Source organism: Elgaria multicarinata, chromosome 2 (genome assembly GCF_023053635.1).
Source record: "Elgaria multicarinata webbii isolate HBS135686 ecotype San Diego chromosome 2, rElgMul1.1.pri, whole genome shotgun sequence".
Classification (NCBI taxonomy): domain Eukaryota; kingdom Metazoa; phylum Chordata; class Lepidosauria; order Squamata; family Anguidae; genus Elgaria; species Elgaria multicarinata.
The window spans coordinates 179202734-179217391 of record NC_086172.1 but is presented as its reverse complement, the minus strand read 5'-3'; the positions used below and the strand labels follow the sequence as shown (position 1 = coordinate 179217391).

The window sequence follows — 14658 nt, the reverse complement described above, 5'->3', positions numbered from 1 at the left end:
TCCCATCGTTCTTAGCTGGGGGGATGCTGGCAGTTGTGGTTCAACACATCTGGGCGTTTCCAGTTTGGGGAAGGCTGCATGAGAACGTGACGGAATGTCGATAACAACGGGCTTCATCTATGTGTGGATCTATAGAAGATAATTCGGTTCTGCAACGAGTCGTGGGTTTCTGTTTCCTGTTCCTAGATACCTGGGCGGAGAAGCAATGGGGACACAACGTTACCGAGTTCCAGCAGCGCTTTGATGAAGTCCTGACTCAAGGCGAGGGCCCCAGGAGGCTCAAGAACCTGTATTTCATCTACCTCATTGAGTTACGGGCCCTGTCCAAAGTCCTGCCTTTCTTCGACCGGCCCGATTTCCAGTTGTTCACGGGAGACAAACGTCGAGATGAAGAAACCAAGAGTCTCCTCCTGGAAATTCTCCATTTAACCAAGTAAGTGTCATTCAGCTATGATTTTTGGGGTGGTGGGTGAATGTGTGTAGCCGTAAGTAAGGAATCTGGGTAAGGCACCAGAGCTTAGTCAAACATGGAAGCCCTTAGTTTTGCAAAACCAAAGAATTTATTGTTAACAACAATTAACACTTCGTGAGTTGTCTCAACTCCTAAATAACTGCCCAGCCGTACCTGCAGGGCCCTGTGCGTCGCCCAGGTAAACGACTTGATGCCGTTCCTGAAATGCTGTTCATCGTAGCTGGCTTCCAATTCCCTGCTCCTTACAGACATTCTGGCTGTTTCTTATCTTCCCAAAATCCTTCCACGACTTCCTTTTTTCCTCCTCCTCTCTCCCCTGCTCCTCTCCTAACCCTGTTCCATCTGCCACTGCCCTCTTTTCCCTCCTTCTATTACCATGACAACCCATGCCACATGTATATGCTGGCGGAATGGGATGATCCAGCAAAGGGCAAAGTAACCATTTGCTTAATTTGTGTGACGTATACAGTCAAAAAGCCAACTTTTCCATCCTGTCTATCTATTCTGCTTTTCTGCCTGCTTGTCTGTTCAGTACTGGGCCTGTTCAGACAACACCATTCTGGTTGCTGACTTGGAGCTGAGCAGAAGCAGGGAAAAGCAGCTGGCCCAGCTCAAGGAGGAGCTAGAAAAGTAAGCCAGATTCCCAGGGAGCGAGCGAACAGGGAGCGAGCTAACAGGAAGAGCAAACAGGAGTTTGACAGGGGGAGTGTAGGGGAAGAGGAGACCAAGGAAAGGGGAACAAGAGAAGCCTCAAGGAAACCCAGGAGGCTGCCAATTCAAAGAGGCCGTGTGCTTGCCATGTGCTCCTGAGTGCTGAGTGAGAGGTTGGTGTTTATAGTTGCTGCAGGAGCTGAAGGGGGAGTGGCCTGATTGTCAGTTGGTCTCAGCAATCAGTGCCTAATTGCTGTTGATTGTTGTTGGCCTTTCAGTGACCTCATTCTGGTTCCTGACTTGGAGCTGAGCAGAAGCAGGGAAAAGCAGCTGGCCCAGCTCAAGGAGGAGCTAGAAAAGTAAGCCAGATTCCCAGGGAGCGAGCGAACAGGAAGAGCAAACAGGAGTTTGACAGGGGGAGTTCGGCAGGGGAGGCCAAGGGGGAGGCCTCTAAAAAAAAAAAAAAAGAGGTGGGGGAAAAAAAGAAAAGCATAAAGAGAAAAAAACCCCCACAAAACCACCACCAAACAAAAGCAAAAAAAAAAACCCCAAAAGATTACTTTCCCTTAAGATATCCTCATATAGTTGTGTACCTTCAGAGAGGACACAACAAAGCAAAGGCAATTCTACTATAATCAAAAAGGAAAAAAACAAAAGCAGAAATCGACATTATGGATGGAAAGGAGTCCCTAGAGGTGGTGACCTGCAAAGGGTGTGCAATGTTCGTGTTTCTGCCTGAGCTCAACATGGCATATACCTGCAACAAGTACAAGCTGGTGGCACTTTTGGAAGAAAAAGTGAGAGGACTTGAGCAGCGAGTGTCCACCCTCCAAGGAATAAGAGAAGTCGAGGAGTTCTTAGACCGAACGGTGGAACTGCAACAGCAACAAGAAGCACATGAGATTGAAGAACAACAGCCAGCTGAAGCCGAAGTGGAGTATGCTGAGGGGAGGAAAGCCAATGAAGAGGAAACTCCCTGGAAAAGAGTGACAGTTAGAAGAGGAATTAGAGGGCGTTCTGCACCGGTGGAGCCACTGCAGTTAAGCAACCGCTTTCAGCTTCTGGAGAATGAGACTGAAGGACAGTTTGCAGAGGAAGAAGTACAGGAGGCACCATGCAACAGTGACCAAGAGACAGAAGGTAGGTCAACCAAGAAGAAGCGAAGAGTAGTCGTTGTGGGAGACTCCCTGCTGCGTGGGATTGAAACCCAAGTATGTCGTGAAGACCCATGGACTCGCCAAGTGTGCTGTCTCCCTGGAGCACAGATTAGAGATGTGACTGAAGGGTTACCGAAGCTCATAAAGCCCACGGACACATACCCCTTTCTTCTCATCCATGTGGGAACAAATGATGTCGCCAAGCAGAGCTACAAAGAAATCATTTCAGACTTTGAAGTTCTGGGAAGGAAACTGAAGAACTTTGGGGCCCAGGTAGTTTTCTCATCCATCCTCCCGGTTCTTGGAAGAGGATTAGAAAGGGAAAGAAAAATACTCCGGATGAACGACTGGCTTCGAAGGTGGTGCCGTCGTGAGAGTTTTGGATTCTGGGACCACGGGCTACGCTACTTGGAACATGGACTGCTGGCAAGGGATGGGTTGCACCTCACAAGGGCTGGAAAGAATGAGTTCGGCCACAGCATGAAGAACTTCATCAGGAGGGCTTTAAACTGAATCTTACGGGGGTGGGAGACGTAAATTTTGAGGCAACAATGGATGAAGGCCAATGCACCACAGTACAGAGAACAGCTCCAACAGAGTCCCAAAATAGTGTCTGCAACAAGGTAGGAACAAAGCCAGACTATAAAACACATGGTCTTCGATGTCTATATACTAATGCCCAGAGCATGGGAAACAAACAGAATGAACTTGAACTCTTATTACATGAAGGCAAATACGACTTGATAGGTATAACTGAAACTTGGTGGGATGACTCCCATGACTGGAATATAGCAATTGAAGGCTATAACTTGTTCAAAAAGAACAGAAGAAATAGAAAGGGAGGTGGAGTTGCACTATATGTTAAAAATACCTATCCCTGCACAGAAATACAGGCGGATGAGATTGGGAGCCCCGTCGAGAGCGTCTGGATTAAAATAAATGGGGCTAGGAATAAAAAGAATATGATAATCGGAGTCTACTACCGACCACCCAATCAAGGAGAAGACGAGGACGAAACTTTTGAGAAACAAATTGCCAGTGTTTCAAGGAAGTGTGATGTAGTAGTGATGGGGGACTTCAATTACCCTGATATCTGTTGGGAGACCATTACTGCCAAAAGCGGCCCTTCCAAGAAATTCCTGACATGTATGGGTGATAACTTTCTCCTACAGAAAGTGGTGGAAGGAACTAGAGGATCGGCAATCCTTGACTTGTTATTGACCAATAGGGATGACTTAGTGGATAAAGTGGCAGTTACGGGAACTCTGGGGGAAAGTGACCACGTCATACTTGAATTCTTGATTATGAAGGAGACAAAAGTCGAGCGTAGCCATACACGTACTCTGGATTTTAGGAAAGCTGATTTTAATAAACTCAGAACTATAATAAGTAAGGTCCCGTGGCAAGGGAGCCTAAAAAGAAAAGGAGTGCAGGATGGGTGGGAGTATCTAAAAAATGAAATTTTAAAGGCACAGTTACAAACAATTCCAACAAGGAGAAAAGATAGAAGACAACAGAGGAAACCAATGTGGCTCCACAAAAAGCTTATTGATGAACTGAAAACAAAAAGGGATACATATAGGAAGTGGAAGGAAGGCCAGGCTACAAAAGAAGAGTACAGACAAGTGGCGCAGAAGTGCCGAAATGGCGTCAGGAAGGCTAAAGCTGTGAATGAGCTGAGATTAGCGAGGGATGCTAAAAGCAATAAAAAGGCTTTCTTCAGATACGTGAGTAGTAAAAGACAGAGGAAAGAAATGGTGGTTCAACTGCTTAATGAGGATGGCAAATTGATAACTGATGACAAAGAAAAGGCTGAAATGCTCAATTCCTACTTTGCCTCGGTCTTTTCCCAAAAGCGGGTCTATGACCCCCCTGGAAAAAGTGAAGCAGAAGTTGAGGGGGCAGGATTGCAGTTTGAGATTGATAAACAAATGGTCAAAGAACACCTAATTTCCTTGAATGAGTTCAAATCCCCAGGGCCCGATGAACTGCATCCAAGAGTAATGAAGGAGCTAGCAGAAGAACTCTCAGAACCTTTGTCTATTATCTTTGCAAAATCATGGAAGACGGGTGAGGTGCCGGACGACTGGAGGAGGGCTAACGTTGTCCCTATCTTCAAAAAGGGCAAAAAGGAGGAACCTGGGAACTACAGTCTGACATCCATCCCTGGGAAAATTCTGGAGCAGATTATAAAGAAGTCAATCTGTAAACACCTTGAAATCAATGCAGTGATTACTAGAAGCCAACATGGATTTGTCAGGAACAAATCCTGTCAGACTAATTTGATCTCATTTTTTGATAGGATAACCTCCCTTGTGGACTGTGGGAATGCTGTGGATGTCATATATCTTGACTTCAGCAAAGCTTTTGACAAAGTACCACATGACATTCTGATTAACAAACTAGCTAAAAGTGGGCTAGATGGAACAACTATTAGGTGGATCCACAGTTGGCTACAGAATCGGACTCAAAGAGTACTTATCAATGGAACCTTCTCAAACTGGGGAGAGGCAACGAGTGGGGTGCCGCAGGGCTCAGTCCTGGGCCCAGTGCTCTTCAACATTTTTATTAATGATTTGGACGAGGAGGTGCAGGGAACGCTGATCAAATTTGCAGATGACACCAAATTGGGTGGGATAGCTAATACCCTGGAAGACAGAAACAAACTTCAAAGTGATCTTGATAGGCTGGAGTGCTGGGCTGAAAACAACAGAATGAAATTTAATAGGGATAAATGCCAAGTTCTACATTTAGGGATTAGAAACCAAATGCACAGTTACAAGATGGGGGACACTTGGCTCAGCAATACTACAAACGAGAAAGATCTTGGAATTGTTGTAGATCGCAAGCTGAATATGAGCCAACAGTGCGATATGGCTGCAAGAAAGGCCAATGCTATTTTGGGCTGCATTAATAGAAGTATAGCTTCCAAATCACGTGAGGTACTGGTTCCTCTCTATTCGGCCCTGGTTAGGCCTCATCTAGAGTATTGCGTCCAGTTCTGGGCTCCACAATTCAAGAAGGACGCAGACAAGCTGGAGCGTGTTCAGAAGAGGGCAACCAGGATGATCAGAGGTCTAGAAACAAAGCCCTATGAAGAGAGACTGAAAGAACTGGGCATGTTTAGCCTGGAGAAGAGAAGATTGAGGGGAGACATGATAGCACTCTTCAAATACTTAAAAGGTTGTCACATAGAGGAGGGCCAGGATCTCTTCTCGATCCTCCCAGAGTGCAGGACACGGAATAACGGGCTCAAGTTAAAGGAAGCCAGATTCCGGCTGGACATCAGGAAAAACTTCCTGACTGTTAGAGCAGTGCGACGGTGGAATCAGCTACCTAGGGAGGTTGTGGGCTCTCCCACACTAGAGGCCTTCAAGAGGCAGTTGGACAACCATCTGTCAGGGATGCTTTAGGGTGGATTCCTGCATTGAGCAGGGGGTTGGACTCGATGGCCTTGTAGGCCCCTTCCAACTCTGCTATTCTATGATTCTATGATTCTATGAACACGCTAAGCCATGGTTAGGCCGCTAACCCTTTTGCAGCAGGTGGTTAGAGAGCATGTTTAAACCGTGGTTATGTAGCCACCCTGGTTAGGAATGGTTCACATGACACAGTAAGCCATAAAGTTTAGCTCAAAGTGCTTAACCACCGTGGTTTAGCGTGTCATCTGAATAGGGTAAATGAAAGCAACTAAACAGCATGGAAAACAAATAGACTCTGCATCTTTGAAGGAGCCTGTCAAACACATTATTATTATTATTATTATTATTATTATTATTATTATTGTGGTGTAGTGGCTAAAATGTTGGACTGGGAGTTGGGAGATTTGGGTTCTTGTCCCCACTCAGCCATGGAAACCCACTGGGGGACTTTGGGCCAGTCACAGACTCTCAGCCCATCCCACCTCACAGGGTTGTTGTTGTTGTGATGATAAGGTGGAGAGGAGGAGGATTATGTATGCCGCCTTGGGTTCTTTGGAGGAAAAATGGCGGGATATAAATGCTATAATAAATAATAAATCTGTGTGTGTGTGTGTGTGTGTGTGTGTGTGTGTGTTCCCATACACACTCAGAAGTACACACATGTGCACACACAAAACACACAGCCCCTTCCTTCATCCCAGTTGGCAGAGGGTGGCATGTTTTCTATGACGACTGAGCAACCGAAGATAAAGTTCACAGCCCGTCTATTTGATAATATGCACAACGATACATTCATTGAACCCTGAGGGACCGAAACAAGAAGCATTCCAGACTGGTTCCGTCACTAGAGCAGGCATACAGACCAGGCATTCATGGCTGGCATTCATTGCTAGTGCCCAACTGTGAAAGGATGCTGGAGGAACATCCAGGAACAGAAGGCTCAGCACTCTCCAGGATCTGCCTTCCCGGGCATCCTTGGCGAGTGCTGGGGCGATTAAAAACAGATGCTAACTGATTTAAATGCGTAGGCCCGGCTCCAACTAAAGTTAGTTGCGACTGTGGCCAGTTCCACACTAAGCAGGATATGACACTTTGAAAGCGGTCTGAAAACTGTGTATGAAGTGTGTGTCCCGAGCCCCAACAGTTGTCACTGCAGTTATAAAGCGTTTTAAAGCAGTAGTGTAGATCCTGCCTATTTTATTTATTTATTTATTACATTTATATCCCGCCTTACTCCAGGGATACTTTATTTATTTATTACATTTTTATACCGCCCAATAGCCGAAGCTCTCCAGGCGGTTCACAAAAATTAAAACCACAATAAAACAACCAACAGGTTAAAAGCACAAATACAAAATACAGTAGAAAAAGCACAAACCAGGATAAAACCACGCAGCAAAATTGATATAAGATTAAAATACAGAGTTAGAACAGTACAATTTAAATTTAAGTTAAAATTAAGTGTAAAATACTGAGAGAATAAAAAGGGCTTCAGCTGGTGACGAAAGGAGTACAGTGTAGGCGCCAGGTGGACCTCTCTGGGGAGCTCGTTCCACAACCGGGGTGCCACAGCGGAGAAGGCCCTCCTCCTAGTAGCCACCTGCCCCACTTCCTTTGGCAGGGGCTCACGGAGAAGGGCCCCTGTAGATGATCTTAAGGTCCGGGGAGGTACATAGGGGAGGAGGCGTTCCTTCAAATAACCTGGCCTCAAACCGTTTAGGGCTTTAAATGTCAATACCAGCACTTTGAATCGGGCCCGGACCTGGACTGGCAGCCAATAAAGTTGTAAAAGGACTGGCGTAATGTGATCTCGCCGGCCAGTCCCTGTTAGTAAACGGGCTGCCCTGTTTTGTACCAGCTGAAGCTTCCGGACCGTTTTCAAAGGCAGCCCCATAATCCAAACGAGAGGTTATCAGAGCATGGATAACTGTAGCGAGGCTATCTCTGTCCAGATAAGGGCGTAGTTGGTATATCAGGCTAAGCCGATAAAAGGTGCTCTTTGCCACTGAGTTCACCTGTGCCTCAAGTGACAGTTCTGGATCCAAGAGCACCCCCAAACTACAGACCCGATCCTTTAGGGAGAGGTGCTTTAAGGTGGATTCCTGCACTGAGCAGGGGGTTGGACTTGATGGCCTTACAGGCTCCTTCCAACTCTTCTGTTCTGTGATTCTATGAAGGTTGTGCTGCAGGCAGAGCCTCAGGGATTAAGAACATGCTGGATCAGACCAAGGGTCCATCTAGCCCAGCACTCTGTTCTCACAGGGGCCACCAGCTGTTGACCAGGGACCCACAAAACAGGACATGGTGCAACAGCACCCTCCCACCCATGTTCCCAAGCACACAGGCTTACTGCCTTGAATACTGGAGATAGCACACAGCCATCAGGGCTAGTAGCCATGGATAGCCTTCGCCTCCAGGAATTTATCCAACCCCCTTTTAAAGCCATCCCAATGGTTGGCCATCACTACATCTTGTGGTCGTGAGTTCCATAGTTTAGCTATGCGCTGTGTGAAGAAGTCCTTCCTCTTATTTGTCTTGGATCTCCCATCCGTCAGCTTCATGGGATGACCCCATTTGGGTTCTAGTATTTTGAGAGAGGGAGAAAAATGTCTCCCTAGCCACATTCTCCACTCCATGCATAATTTTGTATGCCTCTATCCTGTCTCCACTTAGCCTCCTTTTTTCCGGGCTAAACAATTCCAGCTGATGTAATCTTCCCTCATAGGGGGGATACTTATTGTCCTATTTATTATTTTTATATTATTATTATTATTATTATTATTATTATTATTATTATTATTATTATTATTATTTAAATAGCACCATCAGTGTACATGGTGATGTACAGAGTAAAACAATAAAATAGCTGGTTGCCCTCCTCTGGTTGCCCTCCTCTGAACACGCTCCAGCTTGTCTGCATCCTTCTTGAATTGTGGAGCCCAGAACTCAACGCAATACTCTAGATGAGGCCTAACCAGGGCCGAGTAGAGAGGAACCAGTACCTCACGTGATTTGGAAGCTATACTTCTATTAATGCAGCCCAAAATAGCATTTGCCTTTCTTGCAGCCATATCGCACTGTTGGCTCCTATTCATCTTGTGATCTACAACAATTCCAAGAACTTTTGGGCTGCATTAATACAAGTATAGCTTCCAAATTACGTGAGGTACTGGTTTCTCTCTATTCGGCCCTGGTTAGGCCTCAGCTAGAGTATTGCGTCCAGTTCTGGGCACCACAATTCAAGAAGGACGCAGACAAGCTGGAGCGTGTTCAGAGGAGGGCAACCAGGATGATCAGGGGTCTGGAAACAAAGCCCTATGAAGAGAGACTGAAAGAACTGGGCCTGTTTAGCCTGGAGGAGAGAAGATTGAAGGGAGACATGATAGCACTCTTCAAATACTTGAAAGGTTGTCACACAGAGGAGGGCCAGGATCTCTTCTCGATCCTCCCAGAGTGCAGGACACAGAATAATGGGCTCAAGTTAAAGGAAGCCAGATTCCGGCTGGACATCAGGAAAAACTCCGACTGTTAGAGCAGAACGACAATGGAACGAGTTCCCTAGGGAAGTTGTGGGCTCTCCCACACTAGAGGCCTTCAAGAGGCAGCTGGACAACCATCTGTCAGGGATGCTTTAGGGTGGATTCCTGCATTGAGCAGGGGGTTGGACTCGATGGCCGTGTAGGCCCCTTCCAACTCTGCTATTCTATGATTCTACGTGGAAAAAAATATGGCAGCAGTGCATTTATGTTGGAAATCTCCTTGCAGTCCGACAAAACCAGGCCTGGAAATTACACCCAACCCTCAAGGGCCCACCTGCCTAAATGAAAGCCTACAGAGGCCTTCCCCAACCTTGCCCACCTCCAGACATGTTACAGCTCCCATAATTCCCAGCCAGTATGGCCTTTGAGCATGTTGTCTGGGGATGATAGTTGTTGTTGTTCATTACATCTGGAGGGCACCAGGGTGGAGTAACGTTGGCCTACAAGTTACTACCTTTTCATTTGCCTCTAATCTGCTCTAGGCTTCTCAGATATCTGTTCTAAAATCAGAGATGTTAATTTAGCTAACCAATTCCCCCCTCTGCATTACCGTTATAAACAATGTTTTTATTCTGTTTCAGAGCTTTCCCTTTGCACTTGGATGAAAATTCATTTTTTGCTGGAAACCCAAGAGAAGCTGCCAAATTAAAGGTAAGAATTCTCTCCCAAGCCACCTTCTTGCGAACTCATGCACATTTTAAAAATAATAATAATAATCCCGTTTGTATTGCAGAACATACATTAAATATGTTGTATTGCTCCTGTGACTGTGAAGCCTCCCATTGGAATTGGCCAAGCTGGTGTGGAGGCTACAAAACTTTCCAATTATTCAGGGAGCAAATGCTGTTAGCCACGAAATGTTCCCAGTCCAGCTTCTGGGAGGGAAAGGGCAGTTGTCACTTTGGCTGGGATTAAAACCTCACACAGGCTCTATAGGAGGAGGAACTGTGTGCGCCGGCTAAGATCGGGAAAGCTGTTCACAAAGAATTCAAGCAGATAACTGTCAGAGTCTACAGCAGGGCTAGGCAATGTCTATCATGGTGCTCTACCCTCTCACTTTTTCTTAAACTGACACTTTTTCTTACAGGCTGTTGGGATTGCTGTGAAATAGGTATCTGCTGGTGCTGAAAATGTTTTGTTAAAAGATGTTTAGTGTTTTGGGGTTCAGATTCCTCATCTGCCTTGTACTCAGTCTTTTGGGCAGATTACATGTCCTTTGCTTCGCCTCCCATAGAATCATAGAATTCTATGGGAATTCATTGGAATCATTGGAAGGGGCCTACAAGGCCATCGAGTCCAACCCCCTGCTCAATGCAGGAATCCACCCTAAAGCATCCCTGACAGAGGGTTGTCCAGCTGCCTCTTGAAGGCCTCTAGTGTGGGAGAGCCCACGACCTCCCTAGGTAACTGATTCCATTGTCGTACTGCTCTAACAGTCAGGAAGTTTTTCCTGATGTCCAGCTGGAATCTGGCTTCCTTTAACTTGAGCCCGTTATTCCGTGTCCTGCACTCTGGGAGGACCGAGAAGAGATCCTTGCCTTCCTCTGTGTGACAACCTTTTAAGTATTTGAAGAGTGCTATCATGTCTCCTCTCAATCTTCTCTTCTCCAGGCTAAACATGCCCAGTTCTTTCAGTCTGTCTTCATAGAGCTTTGTTTCCAGACCCCTGATCATCCTGGTTGCCCTCCTCTGAACACGCTCCAGCTTGTCTGCGTCCTTCTTGAATTGTGGAGCCCAGAACTGGAAGCAATACTCTAGATGAGGCCTAACCAGGGTCGAATAGAGAGGAACCAGTACCTCACGTGATTTGGAAGCTATACTTCTATTAATGCAGCCCAAAAGATCTTGAAACTCTGGGAGGATCGAGAAGAGATCCTGGTCCTCCTCTGTGTGACAACCTTTTCAGTATTTGAAGAGTGCTCTCATGTCTCCCCTCAATCTTTTCTTCTCCAGGCTAAACATGCCCAGTTCTTTCAGTCTCTCTTCATAGGGCTTTGTTTCCAGACCCCTGAGCCCTGGCTATGGGGGTGGTATATAAGTGTTATAAATAGATAGATAGATAGATAGATAGATAGATAGATAGATAGATAGATAGATAGATAATCCTGGTTGCCCTCCTCTGAACCCACTCCAGCTTGTCTGCGTCCTTGAATTGTGGAGCCCAGAACTGGACGCAATACCCTAGATGAGGCCTAACCAGGGCCGAATAGAGAGGAACCAGTACCTCACATGATTTGGAAGCTGTACTTCTATTAATGCAGCCCAAAATAGCATTTGCCTTTCTTGCAGCCATATTGCACTGCTGGCTCATATTCAGCTTGTGATCTACAACAATTCCAAGATCCTTCTCGTTTGTAGTATTGCTGAGCCAAGTATCCCCCATCTTGTAACTGTGCCTTTGGTTTCTATTTCCTAAATGTAGAACTTGGCATTTATCCCTATTAAATGTCATTCTGTTGTTTTCAGCCCAGCACTCCAGCCTATCAAGATCACTTTGAAGTTTGTTTCTGTCTTCCAGCCATTTTGTGATGGCAGCCATTTTCTGATGGTTTCCAGGACAGTTTTTCAAATTACCAAATGTGCCCACAGCCTAAAATGTTTGCTTGGTCCTGGTCTAGAGGTAGGGTACTTGAAGGAAGGGGGTGGGCAAGGTAGGCAGTGGAGTCAGCTACAGGTCAGCTATAGAGAAAGAGGGGTGGGACAGGGAACAGAAGAAGCTGGTGGCTCTGATGTCAGTGGGACGGTGAATCCGCTCCGGGTTTCAGTCAGAACTCTCCTTTAGAGTTCTGACTGAAACCCGGAGCGGATTCACCGTCCCACTGACATCAGAGCCACCAGCCTTCATTGGCATCCGAGTGGTTTGAGAAGAAAAAATCCCAGGAGATGTCGTATGGTGGCCATGTCAACCTCCTGAGAGTTGCACAGAAGGCAGAACCATTCCATGTGTCGCTTATACCCTGAGAAGATTGAGGGGAGACATTATAGCACTTTTCAAATACTTAAAAGGTTGCCACACAGAGGAGGGCCAGGATCTCTTCTCGATCCTCCCAGAGTGCAGGACACGGAATAACGGGCTCAAGTTAAAGGAAGCCAGATTCCGGCTGGACATCAGGAAAAACTTCCTGACTGTTAGAGCAGAACGACAATGGAATCAGTTACCTAGGGAGGTTGTGGGCTCTCCCACACTAGAGGCCTTCAAGAGGCAGCTGGACAGCCATCTGTCAGGGATGCTTTAGGGTGGATTCCTGCATTGAGCAGGGGGTTGGACTCGATGGCCTTGTGGTCCCCTTCCAACTCTGCTATTCTATAATTCTATGATTCTATGAAGTCCTAAGAGGACAGAGAAGGCCATGAGGCTACGGCATGGAGTGTTGAATTTTCACACATTTCTTTGATCTACCCAGCCAATTTGATGGGATACGTGTGCTGCAACTTTCCAGTAATTAGATAAAAGGGGCAAAATAATAATAATAGTGAATTGCTTTGAAAGAACATTTCTTCTTATTTCTTCCACCCAGGAAGAATTTAGGCACCACTTTAGGAACATTTCAAGGATTATGGACTGCGTAGGATGCTTTAAATGTCGCCTTTGGGGGAAGTTGCAAGTAAGTAACTCCCCTTTTCCTCAATTTTTCTCCTTTTCCCTCTCCCCAAAGTTTGTTGGTTTAATGTGGTTGTACTTCTACACATTTTGAAACCCTGAATCTTAACATGGTTGGTACTAGGGCTGTGCACCGCTCTGGATCTGAATCCCAAATCCGAAGCAGATCAGGGTGATTCGGACCTCTCTAAGACAGATCCGAGGTGGATCGGGGGAGGTCCGAATCGATTCGGATCGATCCGGAAATTCGGACTTTTTTTCAAGGACTGCACATGGGAATTTACAAAAATGCATTCATCTCCGTCATTTTTAAAGATAAAGACATGAAATTTGGCACCATAATAGCACTTAAGTAGGGCTTTAGGCATGGCAAGTTTGAAGCACATTAGTTTACCCTTGACTTTTAGGATATTTTTTAAAGTTTGAGGTTTTAAAATTATTTTTTCAAAATACATTGTCATTTTTAAAGGTAAAAACATGTAACTTGGAAACATAATAGCACCTGTGTAGGGCTTTAGGCATGCTAAGTTTGAACCACATTGGTTCATCTCCTGATTTTTAGGATTTTTTAAAAAGATTTCCCGTTAATCACTCCTCTCCCCATTTACAAAAGTGCATTAATCTCTGTCATTTTTAAAGATAAAAAGAGGAAACTTAGCATCATGATAGCTTCTCAATAGGGCTTTAGGTGTGCCAAATTTGAAGCACAGTGGTTCTACCGCTGACTTTTAGGAATTTTTTAAAAGTTTGAGGTTTTAAAATTATTATTTTTAAATACACTGTCATTTTTAAAGGTAAAGCCATGTAACTTGGCAACATGATGGCACCTATGTAGGGCTTTAGGCATGCCAAGTTTGAACCACATCGGTTCATCCCCTGATTTTTAGGACTTTTTTTTTTAAAAGATTTCCCCTCAATAATTCCTCTCCCCATATTACTCCCAGCCAGGTAATGTGTATCTGTATGGGAAGGACTGGATGTGTTCATAGGGACAGCGTGTGCTGATTCTTGATTAGATAAGACACCTTCTGAAATTGCTCTTTGCGAGTGACTGCTTTGTTTCCTCGAAAAACCACATTTTTAAAAAAACAAACCAATTGCGAGCAATCCGCTTAAATGTATGAAACTTTACACATATGAGTAGGTCGATAACATCTGTAAGGACACCACGTTTCATGTTTCTATCTTAAAAAATAAAAAAAGTTATAGGCGTTTATTCCTCTGAATGGAAAGCTATGGGGAAAATCATCTGAATGATTCAGAGGTCCGAATCTCGCTTCAGATCTGGGTCTGAGGTGGGTTGGGGGTGGGGTCCGGATCAGTCCGAGGCGAATCGGGCCTGATTCGGAAGGTCCAAATTGGGCCCCGAAGTGGATCGGGGGGTCCGTGCACAGCCCTGGTTGGTAAAGGACAGATCTAACCTGCTGGGTTTGCTAATCAACACTTTGGGGTGGGTGGGGGCATGGCCAAGGCTAAGAAGTGCTCAAACCACAGTTTCCTGGTCTGGATGTCACAAGAAACTGCTTTCTGGCAAACAATGAAGAATTAAATTAAGGTGTGCGTGAGACAAGAGGGAGAGAGGTGAGGAAACACATGCAGGCAGTTTGTTCCTGGTCCAGTATACCATGGCTGTTTGAACCAGGTTCGTTACATCTGGACTGCACCAAAGAGTGTGTGTGTGAGTGCTGGGCTGAAACCTGCCTCCTATTTTTGAGAACTTTCGCCCTGTGAAAGAGGCATTGTTTTTTCTGCCTCTTTCGTGGGGAGGGGGGAAATTGGGAGAATTTTTCTCCTTGGGGAGTGGGACAGGGTTTTC

The 14658-nt window shown here is 45.6% G+C and overlaps 1 protein-coding gene across 2 annotated transcripts in view; it reads left to right on the top strand.

Annotated features, from left to right (window-relative positions):
* Positions 1-14658, top strand: part of ERO1A (endoplasmic reticulum oxidoreductase 1 alpha) — a 59157-nt gene that overhangs the window by 32904 nt on the left and 11595 nt on the right. For both annotated transcript variants that reach the window (XM_063118204.1, XM_063118203.1), the window contains exons 12-14: positions 187-433; positions 9823-9892; positions 12760-12846. In XM_063118204.1, the coding sequence (XP_062974274.1) occupies positions 187-433; positions 9823-9892; positions 12760-12846 (404 nt within the window). The remainder of the gene's footprint in view (positions 1-186; positions 434-9822; positions 9893-12759; positions 12847-14658) is intronic.